This window comes from Typopeltis vanoorti, chromosome 13 (assembly GCF_054136105.1).
Source record: "Typopeltis vanoorti isolate ZY-2024b chromosome 13, IOZ_Tvanoo_1.0, whole genome shotgun sequence".
NCBI classification, from domain to species: Eukaryota; Metazoa; Arthropoda; class Arachnida; order Uropygi; family Thelyphonidae; genus Typopeltis; species Typopeltis vanoorti.
In genome coordinates this window covers 76,653,651-76,675,478 of record NC_143561.1, presented here as the reverse complement: position 1 = coordinate 76,675,478, position 21,828 = coordinate 76,653,651, and the positions used below count along the sequence as shown (strand labels likewise).

At 36.3% G+C, this 21,828-nt stretch overlaps 1 protein-coding gene across 1 annotated transcript in view; it reads right to left on the bottom strand.

Moving 5' to 3' along the window:
* ALiX (programmed cell death 6-interacting protein-like protein AliX) overlaps nucleotides 1-21,828 on the bottom strand; it is a 200,917-nt gene that overhangs the window by 127,632 nt on the left and 51,457 nt on the right. The window contains exon 3 of the mRNA XM_090402630.1: nucleotides 13,121-13,184. Coding sequence (XP_090258756.1) covers nucleotides 13,121-13,184 — 64 coding nt within the window. The remainder of the gene's footprint in view (nucleotides 1-13,120; nucleotides 13,185-21,828) is intronic.

Below are 21,828 nucleotides of genomic sequence, written 5' to 3'. Positions count from 1 at the left end.
TTCCTAGGCATGATAGAAGACTGATAGGTCTGTAGTTCTGTGGCATCTGAGGTGCTTTACCAGGCTTGAGAATAAGGAAAATATCGGCTTGTTTCCATCTTGAGGGGAAATAATTAATTCTCAGAATTGCATTGATAATGGCTACTAAATGCATGACAGCTTTGTGTGGGAGGGCTTTGATTGTTTTGTTGGTAATTTCGTCTGGACCAGGGGCTTTTTTGTTTTTAAGCTTCTTGATGATTGAACAGACCTCTTTAGGTGAGGTGGGGCAGATATTTTCACAGCAACAAGGTTGCCGAAGCACAGAGTGTACCCTACGATGTATTTTTTCTATGAAGACTAGATCCGCTTGTGCATAATTAGGATGGCACTGAAGTTGGAGGGCCTGAACGAGAGCTTCCGCTTTTTCATTATCTCTGTAAACAAGACCTCTTTCTCCGTGAATGGGCTGGATGTTCGAGCGATCTGTACGGAGAGCTTTAGTCAATTTCCACAGAGAATTATCTTCAGTTTTGAGACAACAGAGTTTTCTTTCCCACTGCTGGTTTCTGTGATCTTTTAAAGCGTAACGGAAAAGGTTGGACGCTCTATTTAGTTCTCGACGGTCTTGCGGAGATAGCGTGTTGTGATAGCGGCGTCTGAGCCTATTTTTGTTCCTGATCAGAGCAAGGATTTCTGCAGGAAGTAAGTTAACTTGAGCTGGGGTGGAAATAGAGCAAGCTGCGGATAAGCCAGCGCGTATTTTACATTTTAGATTGTTGACTGCCGCGTCAATTTCTTCACGGGTGGAAATAGTGGGTACTGAGTCTATGATAGTGTTCATTTTAGCCTTGAATTTTGCAAAGTTAGTGTGGGACTGGCTGGGAATGAGCTCAGGTTCCTCCCCTAAACTTAAGAGTACTGGATTGTGATCTGAGCTTAGCTCGTCAACCACTTGAAGTCGGAATTGATGGGAAATATTGTTAAAAATAGCAATATCCAAAACATCAGGTCTGCCGATCGCTCCATAATGTGTTGGCTCAATTGGGCCTGCAATAACAATATTTCTCTTCAAGGCAAAATTGTAGAGGATCATTCCGTTGTTGTTAGAACTCTTGCTGTTCCATAAAGGGTGCTTGGAATTAAGATCTCCTGCTACAATTATTGCTTCATTTGTATCTAGTAGCTGAGAGAGATCAGAGGGGAGTAGAGGTTTGCCAGGGGGGTTGTAAACAGAATAAATTTTTAAGCTGCCTGCATTGTTGGTATGAATTTCTATGCCTGTCTCCTCGAGGTTAGAAGTATTAATCTTCTTAATCTCATTATAGCGAATGTTTCTTCTAACAAAGATGGCAGTGCCTCCACCTCTGGCATTAAGTCTGTCATTTCTAAGTAACGAGTAGTTTCTGAGTTTGGGATTATCGCAGGGACGTAGGTGAGTCTCGTTAATGAGGAGAATATCAATTTGCAATTGATCTGTAAGTTCCTGTAATTCCAAAATTTTGTTGTTAAGACCGTTTGCATTCCAGAATATTATCTGCATAGAATTTGATGTTGAAGCCGGATCAGTCGCACTTCGTATATATAACCATGCCAGCCGAGCATTACTAGACAAGAAAATCACCTCTACACGTGCTACCCACGCAGTGACGAACGCTGCCATTGGCTCCTTACATTCAGAGCTCTCCACCGTTCTTAACCCTGAACTTTGGTCGATTCTCTCTGGCATTTCGGAAACTTCCGCACAGAGAGAATTCCAAAAAATAAAAAATAAACACATCAAGAAATATAGCAACCTTGTGAAAAACAAACCACAACCGCTCCAGATAGTAATAAACCTCTCTTCCAAAAGGCTCAACGATGATGCCGTCAGCGCCCTTTGCCTCGGCTGTAATTTTGCCGTCGCTCCGAAGGAAGTGCCGGTGCTTGACGTAATGGTGAACATCGAACGTGAAATCTGTCGCTTACCGTCTGAGATTGCTAACAACATCAGACTTGACGTAGCCAACATCCTTGCGCATTCTTCGTCGCCAAAAAGTAATTTATCATATGTCCAACGCACGGCTCTCCTGAAACTACGTAAAGAAAAAAGTACCACCCTCTCAACAATATGGCATTATTAAAACTCTGACCAAGAGAGCCCACAATCTTTGTTCCAGGAACCACCCTCACTACTGAGCTTAACCACATACACAGCACTTTCCTCTCCAATGGCTACAGCGATCACAGTATCAAAAAAATAATCAACTCCTCCCCCATTCCCCGTCCTTCTCGTCAACAAGATTTTAAAAATGCCATCACCATACCCTACATCCGTGGCACATCCGAAAAAATAGCCAAGATACTAAAACAGTACAACCTACACACAGCATATAAGCCCCACCGCAAACTCGCTACCCTTATCCGTTCTACGAAAGATCAGCTCCCTCCTCTCTCTCTCTGCCTGGCATTTACAAAGTACCCTGTTCCTGTAAGCTGGCGTACTTTGGACAGACGGGCAGATCAGCATCCATCCGTCTAGAGGAACACAAGTCTTACATCTTCAAACAAAACTATGGCCATTCAGGCTTGGCTGACCATGTTTTGGACACCACCCACAGGGTATCATGGAAGAAAACCACCATGCTCCACCACAGCAAATTCAAGAAAGAGAGACTTTTCTTAGAAGCAGCAGCAGCTCTCAAAAGCCAACCAAATCTCAATAAATACGGTTGCATTAAGCTTCCGAAGATTTGGGAAACACTCATCACCAGAGTTCCCACCTTACATTCCAGGCCACCTACTACTGCCCTTAGAGGGCGCTCTACCTAAATAGGACTTTAGTGTCACCCACGTGGTTGGGCTTAGTATTGTTTGTTATTTGTGTATATGTTACATTAATTGTTTTTGTAATCCCCGTAGATGTCCTAGTGACTAGGACGAAATATAGGAAGTATTAAATTCTATTTTAATTCTTTTTGAGTGTTGTAAAAAATCCATTAAGCCTCCAACATGATGTCCTCACAGCACTTAAGCCTCTACACACGTAATCAAAGTACTACAGTAAGCATGCTTTTCCTATTACAATCTCTCTCTCTCTCCACCTTTTAATACAGCAAGAAAGCAAAAATACATTTGATATGCATCTATAATTCAATAGAAGCTATAACTTTGCTATAGTTTTTTTTCCCCTCCCTATCATAAAATTCATTATATACACTAATGTGTAGTCTCTTTATTGGCCAGAAATATGCCAGTGTTTCTGGCCAATTCGCTTACCAGTAGTATCCTGCTACAGGGATTGTTCTCATGAACATCACTGGGTTCTCTCATCCCACTGAACACACACCTCAACCAGTAATTCTTACCTGGAGATTGTTTAGGACCAGGTATTGTGCTATATGATGATAATATGGTTAAATGGATCTAGATTCTTCCAGCAAGACAATACCCTTTATCACAAGCTTTGCAATGTTCAAATTGCTCTTCACACCATGCAAGCATGGTGTGAAGAGCAACATCCCTAATTCTCTCATCCAACATCTGGATCAAGTGGAATGCAGTATTAGGGGGAAGCCAGAGCCTTGCTCAGTTGTTGACCGCTGGGGGCATGATTCTGCACTACTAGTAGGTAATCATGATGTTCTGGTTCATACCTCTCAAGGAACATGCAGAATACATTAATAATATTACATAAATTTACACTACTATCTTCTATCAATAATCCTGCTCCAAATTACTGACTGACATAAGAACAATAATATTAAATCTTATGTCATGTTGGAGGCATAATGGATTGTATACAGCACTAAGAAAGGATTACAACAAAATTTAATTCTTCCAAGAATTAAATTCTGTTTTAATCCTTTCTCAGTGCTGTATGCAATCCATTAAGCCTCCAACATGATGTCCTCACAGCACTTAAGCCTCTATACATGTAAATCTTACGTCAGATTTACAAGGTACTTCTAACTGCATCTATCCACCTAGACTATGGTCTTCTGGATCTTTTTTCTGCTATAAAATAGCTGCTCTTTGATCTTTCCTCTCCCATTTCCATTTAAGTGCCCATACTATGTTAACTCTGCTTACACATTCCCGATTGCTATGTCTAGTTCCTTTCTAATATCTTCATATGATTCTGATTTCATCTGTTCACTGATATAAGAACTCCTAAATTTATCTCAGAACTCTCATATCTGGAGGTCCAGTCTGTTTCAATTTTAATCCAGCTCTCAGATTCATAAGTTAAAATTTGAATGCTATCTTGTATACAGTTAGTTGCATTCTGACTACTTTCTGTTAGTCTATACAAATTTATTCAGTTGACTCCACACCATATAAGTTTTGCTTATTCTGTTGTCTTCCATATTTAATTTGCCTTCTTCATTAAAAATTTATGCCTAAATAGTTGAAATGATTGATTTTTTTTTTTTTATATATAGATTCCCCATTCAGGATACAAACGACTGTTTTCAATGTTCCAGCCTATTTTCATAATCACTTTTTATTGCTGATTTTCAAATTTTGATTTTGTTACAGCAGTTACTGAATTTATTTATGTAAAAAACTGAAATTAACATCTCCAAGTTTGACATTAGGCCTAATGATACTTTCTTCATAATGTGATTCACGCAGATGCATTCTCTAATGAATTGAAAAATCCCTCCACTAATTAATAGATACCAAAAGTCAGGTTTGGTTGCACATATCAGTACTATGGAGAGAATCAAGAGAAAAAAAAAATATATGATAGCAAAGTAGACTAAAAAACATTAATAGATGTTCCTAAGGACTGCTACCAGGTACTTTTAAACAATCCAACATAGCAAGTTGAATAATAACTCCATACTAATAGTCATAATTATACAAATTACCAACTAATGAATCTAGAGTCAAATTTCTGATATAATACACTAATAGTCTTCTTCCTAATATGGATTTTAGGCGGGTGGCCTTTTCCAGTCTGATGCCATCTCTTTCTTGGTCTTCCGATTCTTCTTGTTCCACTTACTTACACTAATAGTAATAACGTTTTCATCCACAATTTCCTGAAAATTATAAATTATTCTGCTGTCACAAATCCAATGTTGTCAGATCTTATATGTTCAAAGGCACTTGTAACTGCATCAATCCACCTAGATCTTGGTCATCTGTTCCTTCTCCTAATTGCTCTCAGAACTGCTATCTATGATCTTTGATCAATTGTTATTTCTAACCCAACTCTCAGATCCATAACTTAAAAAACGGTTTTGAATGTCTTATCTACAGCTAGTTTAGCTTTGATGTTTTTTTTTTCTCTTTATTCTCTTTTATTCTGTATAGAGGTTCAGCTGACTCCCACCATACCAATGCTCATGTTGTTTTCTATTTGATAATTAATATTCCATCTTCACTACAATTTGTGCCTAAATAGATGAATTTTATGAATATAGGCAGGAACAAAAATAAGCAGTGTTCCTGCTTATTTTCAGGGTTTGTCTTTTATTACTGTTTTCTACACCAAATTTGTTACTCAATTAAGGAATCCAGCAGACGTGTACTGGGTTTATTTAAAAGTGTAAACATCTGTATAAAGTAATAAGCTGAGATTAATATCTCCAATACTGACATCACATTTAATGTCACTTTCCTTCAAAAATGTGATCCATGTAGATCATGAATAACAGTAGAGATTAGCATGAACTACAAAACATTAATAGATGTTTCTTACACCTAAATTTACAAACCATCTTGATCTCTGTATTTCAGTTGTAAATCAGCACTTGGAATTCGGGGTCAAGATGGTTTTGATATAAAATTAGGTGTAGGAAACATCTATTAATGTTTTGTAGTTCATGCTAATCTCTACTTTTAGATGGGTATTGCTCTATATAATGTCCCATTTCTCTTAGGATCTTGTAATATGCCTTTTCCATAAAATAAAAATAAATAAATAACAAATCAGCTAATGCCTTTTATTTCCTTATAGGGAGTAGGTGAGGTCATTTTAGTTCTAACAGAGTGAGAGATTCATTCTCCACTAGTAGCCAATCAGAGACAACTGGCCTAAGACTCACTAATTTTAAGGAACATCCAGTGAAGAGAGACAGCTACAACTTTAATACAAATATTATATTTACACACACACACATTCCCAATTTCTCAACCATTTATTTCAAATGTGAAAATCTGATCATGACATCTGTCAGGATGAGATTTTCAACTTTAAAACAAATAAAAAAGTCAACCTATAGCACGTTAGTACCATATACAGGAAGTGGGTTGGGAAAGGAAAAACTTGTTTACATTTCATTTAAAAGCCTGTATGTTGTATTCCTTGGGAAATACTTCAGAGTGAAAACTGTTCCTCAGCACAGCAGCAGGAGGGATGAAGGAGTAGGAAAAGAAACTTGTTCTGTGGGTTTTGAGTTGTACTGTGAAAGGATGTTGGGCAGCAGCTGTATGTGTTCCAATGGGCTTAATACAGAGAGGAGGAATTATTGATGTTTCAGATGAACATTTCCCATGGAAATATTTATAGAATATTGCCTGAAACACTCAAACAGGAAATCCTCTTTCAATTCTCACATTCACTGTTCTTTGTATTAATACGTACTCCTGACTGTACTTGTCTTAAATATTTGTCATCCTTCCTGTCACTTTCTTTCATTTTCTTTCATTTAACAATCTTTTAAACTAATTACTCCAGACTTATAGATTCAATGAAGATAAAGATTGTTTTATTCATTAACTTGTGTACATATGTTCTATTGTCAACATAACTGCAAACATAAAGTAAATTTTCTTTATATGCAAGAATAATGGTGTTCTGAGAATGATGAATATAATAGATTTGGTTGGCTGAATAGGTAGCATATTCTTTCTACAATAAGCAATGTACTTTGAATATGCAATGAGCAGGGATGTTTGTGAATGTCCTTAGGTGAGCAATGAATTTTCAAGATATTGCAAACCCAACAGCATAGTTAATCTTCTAAATAAGTGATGAAATAAAGAATATAATTATAAATATTATTAAGATGAACAACTAACAATGGTAAACACACTATCATTTCTTTCAATTCTGGAAAGGAGATTTTTTTGTATTTTTTTTATTTAAAAAATATATTATCCTCGCTCATTTTAGTGACGAAATAACAAAGAATATAATTATAAATATAATTACAGGCATGGCAAACCCAAGGTGCCTGATGCTGGACCATGCCTTACTTCATGTAATATACATCTGTTATATTATCTGTAGACTGGTCCCTCCCCTTCTTTCTTCTCTTCTTGCTTCCCCCCCCTCAATGCTATTAGAGTATTCGAAGGGTAGGGGTGAATCTTTCGTGTTTTGCTATGTCAATTTGTCTTATGCAGCCACCCTCAATAGGCACCGGTCCCAAGCCCAGATAAATAGCGAAGGTTGACATCAGGAAGGTCATCTGGTTGTAAAACTTCACTGCCAGCTCTAACTATGATCTAATGATTCAAAAAGAAAGTGATACAAAGGTTAGGGCACACCCCTTAGGTGAGGTGCAGCAACATCGTCCTACAGCATCAAGGGCAGATGCAGTTAAAGAAGCAAGCCTAGCAGGTGGAGAGAATGTTGCGAGTGAGAACGATGAATATTGGAAGCAAGACTGGAAGAGGAAGAGAGGTGGCAGACATGATGATGAAGAGGAAGTTGGAAATTTTATGTGTGTGCAGGAGACAAGGTGGAAGGGGGAAAAGGCGAAGGAACTGAGAAATGGGTATAAATTGTTCTGCTCTGGAGCAAATAAAGAGAGAAGATGGAGTCGGAATTATAGTGTGTGGCAGAATGAAGGGCAAAGTACTGAAAGTGGGTAGGAGGAATGACAGAATCATGCGACTGGGGCTTGGAGAAAAGCAAGTGTTTGTCTTATGTGTATACACCCAGCAGGTTGGCTGTACAGCAGAGGAGAAAGATCAGTTCTGGAATGTGCTAGATGAAGAAATAAGGGAACTGGAAGAAATCAAGATTGTGATTGTCAGAGGAGACTTGAACGGACACATAGGAAGACAGAATAGGGACTGTGAAAGGGTGCAAGGCAGCCACGGAGTGAGAATGATGAAGGAGAGAGAGGATTGTGGACTTTGCAGTAGAGTTTGATCTGGTAACTGTGAACTTGTTTTTCTACAAGAGGGAAGAACATTTGATAACATTTAGAAGTGATAACAACAGTTCACAAATTGACTACATTTTGACTAGAAGAAAACATCTTAAGGAAGTGACAATTTGTAAGGTAATCCCAACAGATCAAGTGGCGCAGCAAACTGGCTGCTATGTGCAGACTTTAAAATAAGATTGAAGATAAGAACCTTTGGAAGCCATGTGATGAAGATAATTAAGGGTTTCACTTAAAAGAAGTGTGAGGAACCATTTTAGGGAGAGGATGTTAGAGGATTTCGGATGGACTAAAAAGTGTAGAAGATTGGTGGAGACATAATTCTTCAAAAGCAATTCTGAGCTGTGCAATCGAGGTGATTGGTAAGATATCTGGAAAGATTAGAGAGCAGAAGGAGGGTTGGTGGTGGAATAATAATGTACAAGAAGCAGTGATGGCTAAGAGGAAGGCAAAGCAGAAGTGGGATGAGTCAAGAGTGGAAGAGGACAGAGGCGTACAGAAAGAGAAAGCAAGAAGCCAAGAGAGTTGTGGCGCAGGTGAAGGCCATGGCATATCAAGATCTTTATGATCAATTAGAAACAAAGGAAGGACAGAAAAATTTACTGACCAGCAAAATGTAGAAATAAGACAAAGGACATCTTACATGTGAGGCAGATCAAAGATTCTGAAGGAAGAGTATTATAGAGGGATGTGGATATAAGAAACAGATGGAAAATATACTCTGAAGGACTTCTGAATGAAGAAAATGCAAGGACTCACAGAGATGGGCAGACTACTGAGGGGATGATGCAGAACATCAGTAGAGTGGAAGTGAAGGAGGCCATGAAGAGGATGAAGAATGGAAAATCAGTGGGTCCTGACAGGATCCCAGTGGAGGAATGGAAGGCACTGGAGGAAGAGGATATTGACCTACTGTGGGACCTGTTCATGAAAGTTTGCCAACAGGAATATATACCTGAGGAATGGAGGGAAAATACTCTTGTCCCCCATCTACAAGGATAAAGGGGATGCAGAAGACTAAGAATTACAAAGGAATAAAGTTGATGTCCCACACAATGAAAATCCTAGAAAGGATTCTTTAATGGAAGATTGAGGAAGGTGGTGGAGATTGCGAAGTAGCAATATGGCTTCATGCCTGGTCGATGAATGACAGATGCTATCTTTCGGTTACAGCAGATGAGGGAAAAGTTTTGAGAGAAACAATGGGAGCTACATCTGGTGTTTATTGATCTGGAGAAAGCGTACGATAGAGTGCTAAGGCAAGAAGTCTGGAGGTGTCTGAGGAAGAAGAAAGTACCAGAGAAATATGTCAGGTTGCTACAGGAGATGTACAGAAATGTGAAGACAAGAGCTTGGACTTGCTTGGGACAGACAAAGTTTTCAAGTGACAGTTAGCTTGCATCAAGGGTCAGTATTAAGTCCGTTTCTATTTAACATTGTGATGGAGGTGGTGACAGAAGATGCGCCTTGGACAATGTTGTATGCAGAGTCAAGAGAAGAAGTGGCAGCTAAACTGGAAAGATGGAGGAAAGTACTGGAAGAGAGATGAGACTGAGCAGAAGTAAGAGAGTATATGTGTTGCAGAGTGGACGGCAGCCAGGAGACAGATCTGGAGCTGAAAGGAAATGTCATCAGGAAGGTAAGGGACTTTAGATACTTAGGTTCAACAGTGGAAGAGGATGGAGAGGCTGAGAAGGAAGCAGGATACAAGCAAGATGGAGGAACTGGAGAGAGAGAGATGGTTTGAGTGCTATGCAACGAGAGGGTGCTGATCATTCTGAAAGGCAAAATCTATAGAACAGTAGTGAGACCAGCTATCATATATGCTATGGAAACTGTGGCACTGAGGAAAAATAACATCAGCAGGATGGAGGTAGCAGAGATGAGAATGCTTAGGTGGATATGCGGTGTGACCAGAAAGGATAGTCTGAGAAATGACCATGTGAGGGGAACGGTGAAAGTTAAAAACTTAGGAGCGAAGATACAGGGGGAAAGGTTGAGATGGTTTGGTCATGTGATGAGGAGGGAGGATGAATATGAGAGAAGAAAGGTCATGCAGATGGATGTGCATCGGAGGAGAAAATGCAAGCAGCCAAAGAAGAGATGGAGGGAGCTGGTGGAAGAGGACTTGAGGATGAACAACTTGGATGTAGTTACAACCCAAGATAGGAGGATGTGGAGGAGACTCACTAAAAACAGCGACGCCACTTAAGTGGGACAAGCTGCAGAAGAAGAATTCAAAAATATATTATTATTACAAGAGATCTCTTCCAGGAGCTAGGGAACCATCAAGGGGGGGGGGGAAAGCATATTGCTTACACCACCTATCATACTTTCTCTTAAATTCATTCAACACCATCCAAAAGGCAAGCCATTCCATTCCAGTCGTGTACAATTCTATGAAAGAAAAATCTAGCTCTTTCACCCTGGCCCCATCCTCCCTAAAATGAAAAATTTTATCTACTACAATCCTGTATGGCCTTTCACAAGTTTGTAGGTCGTAACATCATCCCTCTTTCTCCTGTCAGCTAGCATCTGCCAGCCACAAATTCTCACTTTCTCCTCATGTTCTACATTCCATAATCCTGATATTATTATTATGTGACACTTCCAGGGAGTCCAAAGACTCATCGAGGGAGGGCACTGGCTCTACAGCTCTGTCTCCACCAACAATACCAACGCCATCTACTGTCCACCACCACTACTGGTATTTCCACAGACAATCACAAACATCCATGCCCACGGCAGGATTCAAACTTGCAGCCTTTTGGCTGGAGAGCGGATATGCTAACCACTTGGCCAACCAGGCTGGCAAATGGTGATTTTATGGGCAAATGTTTGACACCCTCCAAACTTACCTCAACTTGATATTGTCACAGTTAGTTACGACAGTCCTGACTACAATGTCATCTTTAACAATCGCCTTTGCATCTTCTCCAATGTATTACATCACTGCAGAAACCAGGAGACCAGATCTGTGCACAAGAGTCCAAATGAGATGGTATCAAAGCCTTGTAAAGAGGCAAAATGACTTTCTTATTCTTACATATCAATTTTCATTTCACCATTGCAATTATCCTCTGGGTTACATTCACAATTTTTGCTATATGGCCAGCAAACTTCAACTTCTTATCTACTAAAACAAGATCACTAGCCTGGTCAGTTTTTTCAAGCATAATTTTACCAATATAATATGCCATTGAATATCTCATTACACTGAAGTACATAACTTTAAATTTATTAACACTGAACTGATAACCATTTTCACATGTAAAAAATTCCAGCTTATTCAAATCATTCCTAACTACCCTGCCTATCTTTGCATCATCAGCAAATAACTATTTCTCCTGTTAAATCCTTCCCAATGGCAATGTAAATATTGAATAACAATGGACCAAGAACTCACCCCTGGGGTACACCACTGGCCACCTTAAATCTTGCAGACTCATCTCCCATATACCACTTTTTGATCTCTGTCAGTTAGCCGTCCTTTTATCCAAACTAGTAGTTTAGAATCCAGTTCGATATTCAACAGCTTTCCAAGCTGAATTCTGTCAAAAGCAAAACTATCACTGTGTATCCATTCTCTTTATTTAATTCCAATGTCACATTATAAAATGTGAAGCAATACTATGTGCACATGGTATTGCTTCCCATAGACTGCATATCCATTTCAATTCCACCATCTTTATTCTTCAAAGTAGGACACATTCTGATATGGCAGCATTAATATACTTTTTGAATATTTTCCATACATTCCTGACATCTAGTAAATTATACTATTGGATCAAACCTAGCATTCTTTTTGGTTGGTCATAATTTCCTGATATGAAGTTCGGCATGTAACCCTTTCTATAACATCGATAAGCTTAGCCACTTTACAGGTCAGTATAGCACGATCACCATTACCAACTGGAGGCAGAATAGTCAAATCTGTTAATGAAACCTCTCTGACACTATAATTAGGCCTAATACTCTGACACATTTGAGTGCCTTCTCTGATGCCGCTATAGATCCAGTTTGTCCATTTTGGACAAACTGGATGCTCTCTAGAAAAAAGAATCCAAGAACATCAATCCTCCATTCATCACAACAAACCCGAAAAATCTGGATTGGCTCAGCACAGGATAGAAACTAACCATAACATCCTTTGGTCAAAAACTCGCCTCTTACATAGCTCCTGCTATAAATTTGAGCGTTTATTCAAAGAAAGCATAGAGGCCTTACTCCATCGTCTTAACCTGAATCGGAATGACTGTATATCTGTATCAAAAATCTCGGAAAGTCTAATCAGGATAACTCATTAATTCATATTAATTTTATGTTATTTAAAATTATTGAAATTATTAATTAATATTTTTAATTCAATCATGTCTCTGCTTAAAAATATTTCTCTTTAATACTTAGTGATATAACATCACGTGGCTTGTTTTATTTATAAATGATCTATTGTTAGTATTCCACCTTGTATTTTAAAACTGTTCTTGTATTGCCACTGAAGATGGTCTGCAATTTTCAGACCAAAATATTTGGCTAATTAAATATCTTTCTTGTGTGTACGTACTTATATTAATTATATCGCAAGTATCCTTAAAATATCAGATATATATGCTTTTAAAAGACTATATTACAAAAACATTACTTTATTACAAGTCAAAAATACATCAGTTGTTTAGTTATGCATAACTATTTAAACAACTATACATAGTACTGAACATATACTGTACTATCAAGTACTATGCATAATACTGGATATGTTCATAGGGAGGATTTCTTCATACATAGATCAGATTTCTGCAAATTATGACATTAATAGCTGTGCATCCTAAACAAATAAATCACTTGTATTCAGAAATCATGTCTTAAAAAACAACAAAAAACTTGACTATGTCCAAATTTACAGTTGAAAAATATTACATTTCATCTTTCCAAAGTTAAGTAAATCATCTAAAAATATCTGCTTTATACAGTATTTAATTATGCAATTATTAATGCATTATAATTACTAAAGAGGTAACCCATGAGCTTACTTAAACTTGTAGATCCTCCAAAGAAAGAACCTTTATCAAATGCATCTTTCCACTTAAAAGGAACCTAAAAGTATTCCAAAGCACAGTTAATTTCTTAATCTATCCATGTGTCTGAAAAGTTATGTGAATATATATTGTCTTTGTCTTAAAGCTTAAGTGAAAATGCTTATATAATCGTGTGGAGAATTAGACACGTGATTTGTACTGTCTCCATTGTTATGTAGTTGAATTAGTCAGAACCAGATACTTGATATGTGCAATTTAAATTTTGTATTTATTTTGTCTTTGAATGAATAAGCATGTTAGTTTTGCTAATAGCTTGCCTGATCTTGTCTTACCAATGCACTGTCTCATAAAAATATGGAACCTGTATGTCCTGAGAATAGTGATAGCCACGACTGACTGATATTAAGAATTAGGAGTTGCTTAAATTAGAGTTAATTTAAGAGATATTTTCGTGCTTAGCTGAATGTTTCTCTTGCATGTAAGGGAAAGAAAAACAATTCTTTAACACCAATCCTTAATGGCACAGTCAAAATAAAAAAATAAATTTTAAGGATCAATACAAGAGAAATACAGCAAGGTAGATTAAGGAATTAGTTCCAGTCAGAAACATTTCCTAAGTCTACACTTCGAGCAAGTGAAATAGCTTACTTATGGCCTTGAGAGAAAGGGGAGGGGAGTAAAACTACACAGACTAAAGGGATTAAGAATAATCACAAGTTTTGTGCATGAAGAACTAGCTCAAGCAATGACAATAAACTCGGTATTACGACTGATAAAAAAGATATTACAAAGGCAGTCTGACGTCAAGTTAATAACTAAAATTAAAATAATAATATCATCATAGATATGATAGATATTATCAAAAGATAGATATTATTACAAGGGTGCTTAACATTCAAGCCTCAATAACTGGGAGGATAACTGCTAACTTGATAACTGCTTTCCTTTAATGCTACACATAGAATTAAAGGAAAGCAGAGAACCAATCAGGACTTCTAACCTAATGTCCACTCCTTACTTTATTGCAGTGCACCCCAGCCATTAGTAGATATCTACCTGAATATTGAACAAGTGAGGATGGATGGAAATTTAGGATTTAGCCTACCAGATGGTATTCTTATTAATTTAAACCAAAACAAGATAGCACAACACAACTAAATTTTGCACATACTTGTACATAATCAGTTAAACAGGTGTCCCCACCGTTTTCATCAAGTAACCAAGGTGAATAGCATAAAGACAGCTACTGGAAATACTTCCAAATTTCAAGATTGGCACCATCAACATAAGCATTAATGGTAAATTAATGGAATAGCAGAAGAATTAGATAAGTATACCAGATCAATATAGCAGATGTTAGTGAAATAAAGAAGACAAAAATCGTTCAAGATTTTTCTAAGCAACAAATACAAGATGTTATATTCATGCAATAACGATTAGGGAAAAGAAGGAGTAGCTATAGTATTCAACACTAAATACGGATAAGCTATTTTAAATGGCAAGTTATCTTCATATCAAGTAGAGTCATATGGGCAAATGGTGAACTGCACAATGACTTATTTGTGCCTATGGTTCTACAGAATGTTGTTCATTTTGTAGCATTAGAGAAGACAGCTGACACAAAGAAGTTGGTACTTGGAGATCTAAACAGCACAGTAGGAAATGATTAGACACACATAAAAATGCTTAGGGAAAATTTGAAGAAAAGAACAAAGTTAATAACATTGATTCAAAAATATAAAATGTCAAAAATACCAAAAATGGTTCAATGGTTCAAGGACATGGAGTAGTCATTACTAATACCATGTAGCATTAAAATGTGCCCATTTTTGCATGGAAGGAAAGCAGCGAGACTTTTATATTTGCTATATTAATGTTAATAGCAATATTCTTCACATTGGTTCAAGAGTATACAGAGGATTTGAAATCAGACATGATCCCAATTTAGTTTTGAGAATGATAAAATTGAATATCATACTGAAAATAAATAAATGTGTGTTAGAAAGTTTCAAAATGAATCTAAGTTGAGCAGATTTTAGAGGGTAAATGGTAGATTCAAATAGAACAAATCTTATTCAAAAAAAAAAAAAAATGAAAGGTTGAAAACAAGAACCAAACCTTGGAATTTCAGTAGCAGACACTAAAGAAAACATTGATTTAGCCAGAAAGGCATGTGTTGAGGTTGTTTGCAAGGATAGAAAAATCAGAACTCCATAGTGGACTCAGGAAGTTAAAGAGGAAATAAAACTGAATGAGAAATAAAGGAATTTTCCAACTCTGTGTTTCTGGTAAGCAAACTTGAGAAAAAGAAGAAAGTGTATTGAAAGATCAAATAAGTTTTTGCAAGTCGGTCAGTTTGTGATTTGAGAGCAAACAGAGAAAAATGTAAGAAAGCAAAGCTAAACTTAGCTAAACAAACATTTGGCTAGTTTTTTAGTACAGAAAATAAATACCAGCAAGGTGGAAGGCCACTGAAAAGCTTAGAAATAAAGGAAAGAGTAATGTATAAGGAATCAGGAATGATAAAAGGTGACATAAAAACTTAAGATATTCACACGAGGCCTGGAGTAATTACTTTGAAAGATTGCTAATGAAACATGCAGTGACAGCATGGTAGCAGAAAATATTCAAGAGGAATACAATCATAGCAACACATTAACACTTGAGATAGAAAAAGCAATTAAAAATGTGAAAAGTGGAAATGCAGCTGAAGTAGAATTTATCTGACCAGACATGCTCAAATATGAAAGTATAAAAGTTTTATAGTTGCTATACTGCATAAGTCCACACAGTTAGCCTAGTGGTTATGTGTTTTGCAACCATATGCCTGGGGAAGGAGTATCCTAGATTCGATTCCTGTTGGTGACGTGAGGAGCTTAAGGATCTTCCTCAGCCATAGCCAAGTTAGCTGGTCTTAGGCGTGGACAGCAGGGTTTTTTCCCCAGTTTATCCTGGGTTTTTTCCTCCCGCAAAGCAGGCAAACCGGCCCTGTGAACACATGCTTCGACAGACATGGGATACCACTGGGAATAAGGAGCAACCAACCTATTACACGGAATTATTGGTTACAGAAGCTTACATGGTAAATTGTATAGGTCTGCACAAAAGCGTAACATACAATGCAGCATAATTCAGAAGGCCTATGCAGAGGAGAAAATTCACTGAGTGGAGTAGATTTCATAGTATCCATCTATAAAAAGGAAAATAAAAGTGAATGAGAAATATCAAGGAATTTTCCTACTCAGTGTTTCTGGTAACCATACTTGAGAAAATACTAACAAAAATTGTGGAAGAAAAACTTGAACAAGCTGGATTCGAGCCAAATATAGGTGGTCATGATGATTTTTAAAACAAATAGTTAAGAAATCATGGGAACATAAACAAGGATCTATATTTAAGTTTTGTAGATCTGGAAAAAACATATCACAAGGTACTAAGAGAAAAGCTGTTCAAAGTTGTCAAGCTATATGGCATAAATGGAAGAATATATCGCACACTACATAGTCTATAGTTGAGTTTTAAGTCAGCAGTTAGGAAGGAGCTAGAGCATAGATTCCCAAAGTGGGCGGTACCCCCCCCCCAGTGGGTGCTGAAACCTTCGGGGGGGGGGGGGGCTATAGTGGGATCAGAAGCATTTGAGGGCATTCTGGTGGTCTAGTGGCTCTTTATAGAAGAAATTAATAATATATATTTAAAAATTAATTATTTTCGTGATTTTGCGATTAGATAATCATTTAAAATTTAAATATTGCGTTTTAATTCATCTTATGCCCATCTTACAAGATCAATTTTTTTTTTATCAATTTTCTATTTCAATTATTTAATCATTTGAAAATTTACCATGTCCGATAGAAATAGATGTCAATTTTCTATGTCAATGAGAAAATAGAGCATGTATATATGTGTGTATAATAGGTAATTTGCTACTTTATTATGTTTACAGTAGCAAATATATTCGTTATATTTCATTTCAAAATATATATAAAATATATAAAACCACTTTTCTAATCGATTCGTACAAAAATAAACCCAATTTTATATAATTTAATATCACGAGTAAAAATAATGGCAAGAAAGAAATGAAATCCTAAAGTTTAGTTAGCAATATAAGTTAGTGCTAACTAGAGGGAAAAAACAAAGCAAATATTATTCGAAACTTATTATACTGTTTTCTGTGGTTATGTTTTGTAGGTTTGTTGTTTATATCTTGTGTAATTATTTTATTTATTAATTATTATTTATAATTATTCGGACAATGTCATGGTCACACGAACAAAATGCGCTTGCATGCAAAATAAAAAATTGAATGTGTCATACTTTAACTTCTATTTTATATATACTTAAAAAATTTATTCATTTTTAGCTATTGTAAAAATTGATCGTGCCATACAGGCAAATTTAGCAAAATGTCTATGAAATTTCAGGTCCCTATCTACTATTACTCCTAAATCCTTCTCCTCCACTTCCTCTAAGATATCCTCACCAATCTTATACTCTACATTCCCATCTTTGCTTCTTGAATTTTAAAACCATACACTTTGCAACGTTGAACTTGCAACCTAACTTGCCACAGCCACCTAGTCTCTTCATGTCCTCTTACAAGAATACAATATATGTAAACAACTGTATTCTGCCATTTAAGCCCTCCCTTTCCAATATCATTTATATACAAATTAAACAGCAGTGGCCCCCTGGAACCAGCCACTAGTGACTTCCCTCTTCTGGGATATTACTTCGCCATACACAACTTGCTAATACCTATTAACCACGCAGCAGACGAGTCTTAACTAGTAGTATGTCAGTCAACTATTACATAGGTAATTCACTCAATTAAGCATGTTTTAACAGGAATATGGGTGCTTGTAGTGACTTGTTTCAAAGCATGAGTATGATGGTATCGCAAACAAGTCAATACATTCAAGTCGATTCGGGCTAGATTTCAAATCTATAAATAACAGTGGTTTAGGAATAAGTTTCATTATTTTTTGTGTGCTTTGCCAACAATCATCAGTCGAAAGTGTGATAGATAATTGGAGTCATACAAAGTGTAAATTAAATCTTTTATTTTGCGAATATTTTTGCAAATTTTATTACTTCATTATGTCTGAATATAAGAAGAAGTGTCGATAGTACAGTATTGAGCATTTGAAATATGGTTTTATTCAGTCTCCTACGAACCAATTATTACCCATGTGCTCGATTTGCCAAAAAGTATTTTCAAATGAAGCCTTCTAGGCTACAAGAGCATTTGACTAAAATACATGCTGACAAAAAGGATAAAGATTTGTCCTATTTTCAAGTACTAGAAGAAAAATATTTTAAACGTCTAACTATATCAAAACTTTTTACGTCATCCACTAAACAAGATAATGACGGATTACAAGCTTCTTATAATAATTTCATTATTAATCACAAAAGCGGGAAAACCACACACAATTGGTAAGGAATTAATCTTGCTGGCAGTAAAAGAAGTAATAAACACTGTGCTTCATAAGCTAGCGTCAGATATCATCAGGAAAATTCCTTTGAGCAATAATTCAGTGCAAAGAAGAATCGATGAAATGGCTGAAGACGTTAAAAAATCATTCTGCAATTATTTGAATACATGTCAATTTTCCATTCAACTCTATGAATCAACTCTCCCAAATAATGAACCACTACTCCTATCATATATATGATTCATAAAAGAAGAAAAGTTTGTCAAGAATTATTATTTGTTAAAAACTTGGAAGCGGATACAAAAGGAGAATCTATGTTTAATATCATGAATAAGTTTTTTCAAGAGAAAGACATTCCTATTCGTAATATTTTGTCTGCTGCTAATGATGGTGCTCCAGCAATGACAGGGCACCACAAGGGTTTCATAGGGCATTTGAAACAAGCAGTACCAAGTGTCCTCACTATACATTGTGTTCTTCATCGTCAACATTTGGTTGCGAAAAATTTAAGTGAATGCCTGCACACGTCGCTCCATTACGTTATTAGCGTAGTCAACAAGATTAGAAGCAATTCATTGAATGACAGATTGTTTAGCCAACTTTGTAGTGAAAACGATGAAGATTTCAATCGTTTGCTGGCTTTCAAAAGGTATTTGTCTGAATCGATTTTACAATTTGTTTGATTCGGTACTAGAGGTCCTAGAAAACAGAGACGACGGATTGCGGGCCAACCTGATTACATCCAAAAATGACATCGCTTATTTGACAGATCTCTAAAATATTTAATGAAGTCAATCTACAACTACAAGGTGATGAATTGAATTGAATTAAAACAAAAAACGTTATTGCCGCTTTTGTAGAGAAACTTCTTCTGTTCAAGTGGAATATGGGCAGAGGGGAATATCGTCACTTTTCAAATTTATCAGCAGTGTCTCTCAAAAAGGAAGATTTACTTACATACTGCCAACACTTAGAGGTTCTCAATGCTGATTTCAATGAGCAATTCAAGGATATTCTAAACATGAATATACTAAATTGGATTCTAGATCCTTTCTCACATGTAAGCACAGCAGGATCATCAAATTTAGAAGTGGAACTCACAACAAATGAAGAACTAAAAATAAAATTCAAAACTGGATACCAAGAGTTCTGGCTTCAAAAATCAATACCAACACTGTACCCTGGATTATGGGAAATAGTGCAGAAATTTTTAATTGCGTTTCCATCTTATTTGGCTGAGCGTGGGTTTAGTGCTGTAGTGAATTTACTATCTAAGAAAAGGAATCGATTGCATACAACTGAGCATGGCGATTTACGACTGTTTTTAACGAAAGTTGAACCCGATATTAACAAACTTTTAAAAATGCACCAGGCTCATCCTTCACATTAATTTGTTATTTTTTCTTTGTATTTTTACTTTGTAAGTTCGAAATAAACAATTTTCTAATACATTTGATGGTGTTTTAATTATAACAATAAGAGATTCTTACTAATGTAATGCAATCTCTTAATATGTATTCCGAATTTTCATATTTAAACCATTATATGAAACTGTGCATAATGTTATTCGAGCATACATTTTACAATCTTTACATATGGGCTACGTTTCACCAAAATCGGTATAGCAATAACTATTCAAGATGAAGCACATATTGGCCACTTCTTTTCAAAAATTTAACGGCATAAGCAGTAATGTATTATTAGTTGCTATTTACATCAAAAATATCAAATGGCTTGAACGTGGAAAACTGTTATAATGGGAGGCGTTACAAAATTTATGTCTTGCAAAGTGGGCTGTGGCCCGAAAAAGTTTGGGAACCTATGAGCTAGAGGAAGATGGTTTGATGCTAAATAAGGTGTAAGATAAGGGTGCACATTATCTCCACTGTTATTCATTATCTATAAGGATCGCATTATGAAGAAAAGTGGCATTAAACTTGATAAAAATTAGAAATGTCGATCTCAACTATTTTATTCAGATGTTATACTAATTAGTATTCTCTCTAATCTGTACAAAATTCTCACAAAAATAATAACAAACAGGTTAACACCTCTTCTAGACTCAAATCAACCAGTAGAACAAGCGGGATTCCATAAAGGCTTCAACACAGCTGATCATATTCATGCAGTAAAACAAATAACAGAAAAAGCAGAAGAAAACCAATTGCCTCTCTGTTTAGCCTTCATTGATTATGAAAAAGCATTTGATTCCATCAAAACTAATGCAATAATCAATGCACTCCAGAATCAGGGAGTTCCTGGAGAATATACGGTCCTCCTCCAGGCAACATACCTCACTGCAACAGCAACAATCCAAATTCACACGAGTAGCAATAAAATATCGATTGAAAAAGGTGTCCAACAAGGAGACTATCACCCAAAATCTTTACAGCAGTCCTTCAAGAAATATTTAATAATATAAACTGGACAAACCTTGGTATAAAAATTAATAACAGAAACTTAATACATCTAAGATATGCAGATGATATCATAATTTTTGCAAACACTCCAGAAGACCTTAATATAATGATAGAAGACCTATATCATGAAAGCAGTAAAGTCGGTCTAAAGATAAACAGAGAAAAAACTAAAATCATGTTTAATCGTTTAGTAACACCAAAAAACATAATAATAGAAAACAATTTTTTGGAAAGAGTCTCTTCATATACATACTTAGGTCATCTCATTGACCTAAACTGCGGACTCCAAAAGGAAATAAATAGGAGAGTTCAACTTGCCTAGAGTGCATCCAGAAAATTGAAAAACATTTTTCAAAACGATGATGTCTCACTCTGTTTAAAAAGGAAGACATTTAACCAGTGTATACTTCCAGTCATCTCATATGGTTGCAAAACTTGGTCACTAACAAGAGCACTTGTTAATAAATTAATAACTCAAAGAAAAATGGAGAGGTTGATGCTAGGCATCACATTAAAAGATAAGAAGCAAAACACCTGGATAAGAAGCCAGACTCGCATCACTGACATCATTCTTCACCACAAGCGACTAAAATGGAAATGGGCCGGACATTTATCCAGAAGAGAAGATGAACGATAGACCACCATACTTACAAACTGGATTCCTAAAGAAGGGAAACAAAGCCGAGGACGTCCTAAAAGAAGGTAGAGTGATGAACTGTCAGAGTTTATTGGGGAAAGTTGGTCAACCTGCCAAGAACAGAGAAAGGTGGAAAGAACTGGAGGAGGCCTTCATCCAGCAGTGGACAGAAAATGGCAGAAAAGAAGATGTTATACTCCTAAATAA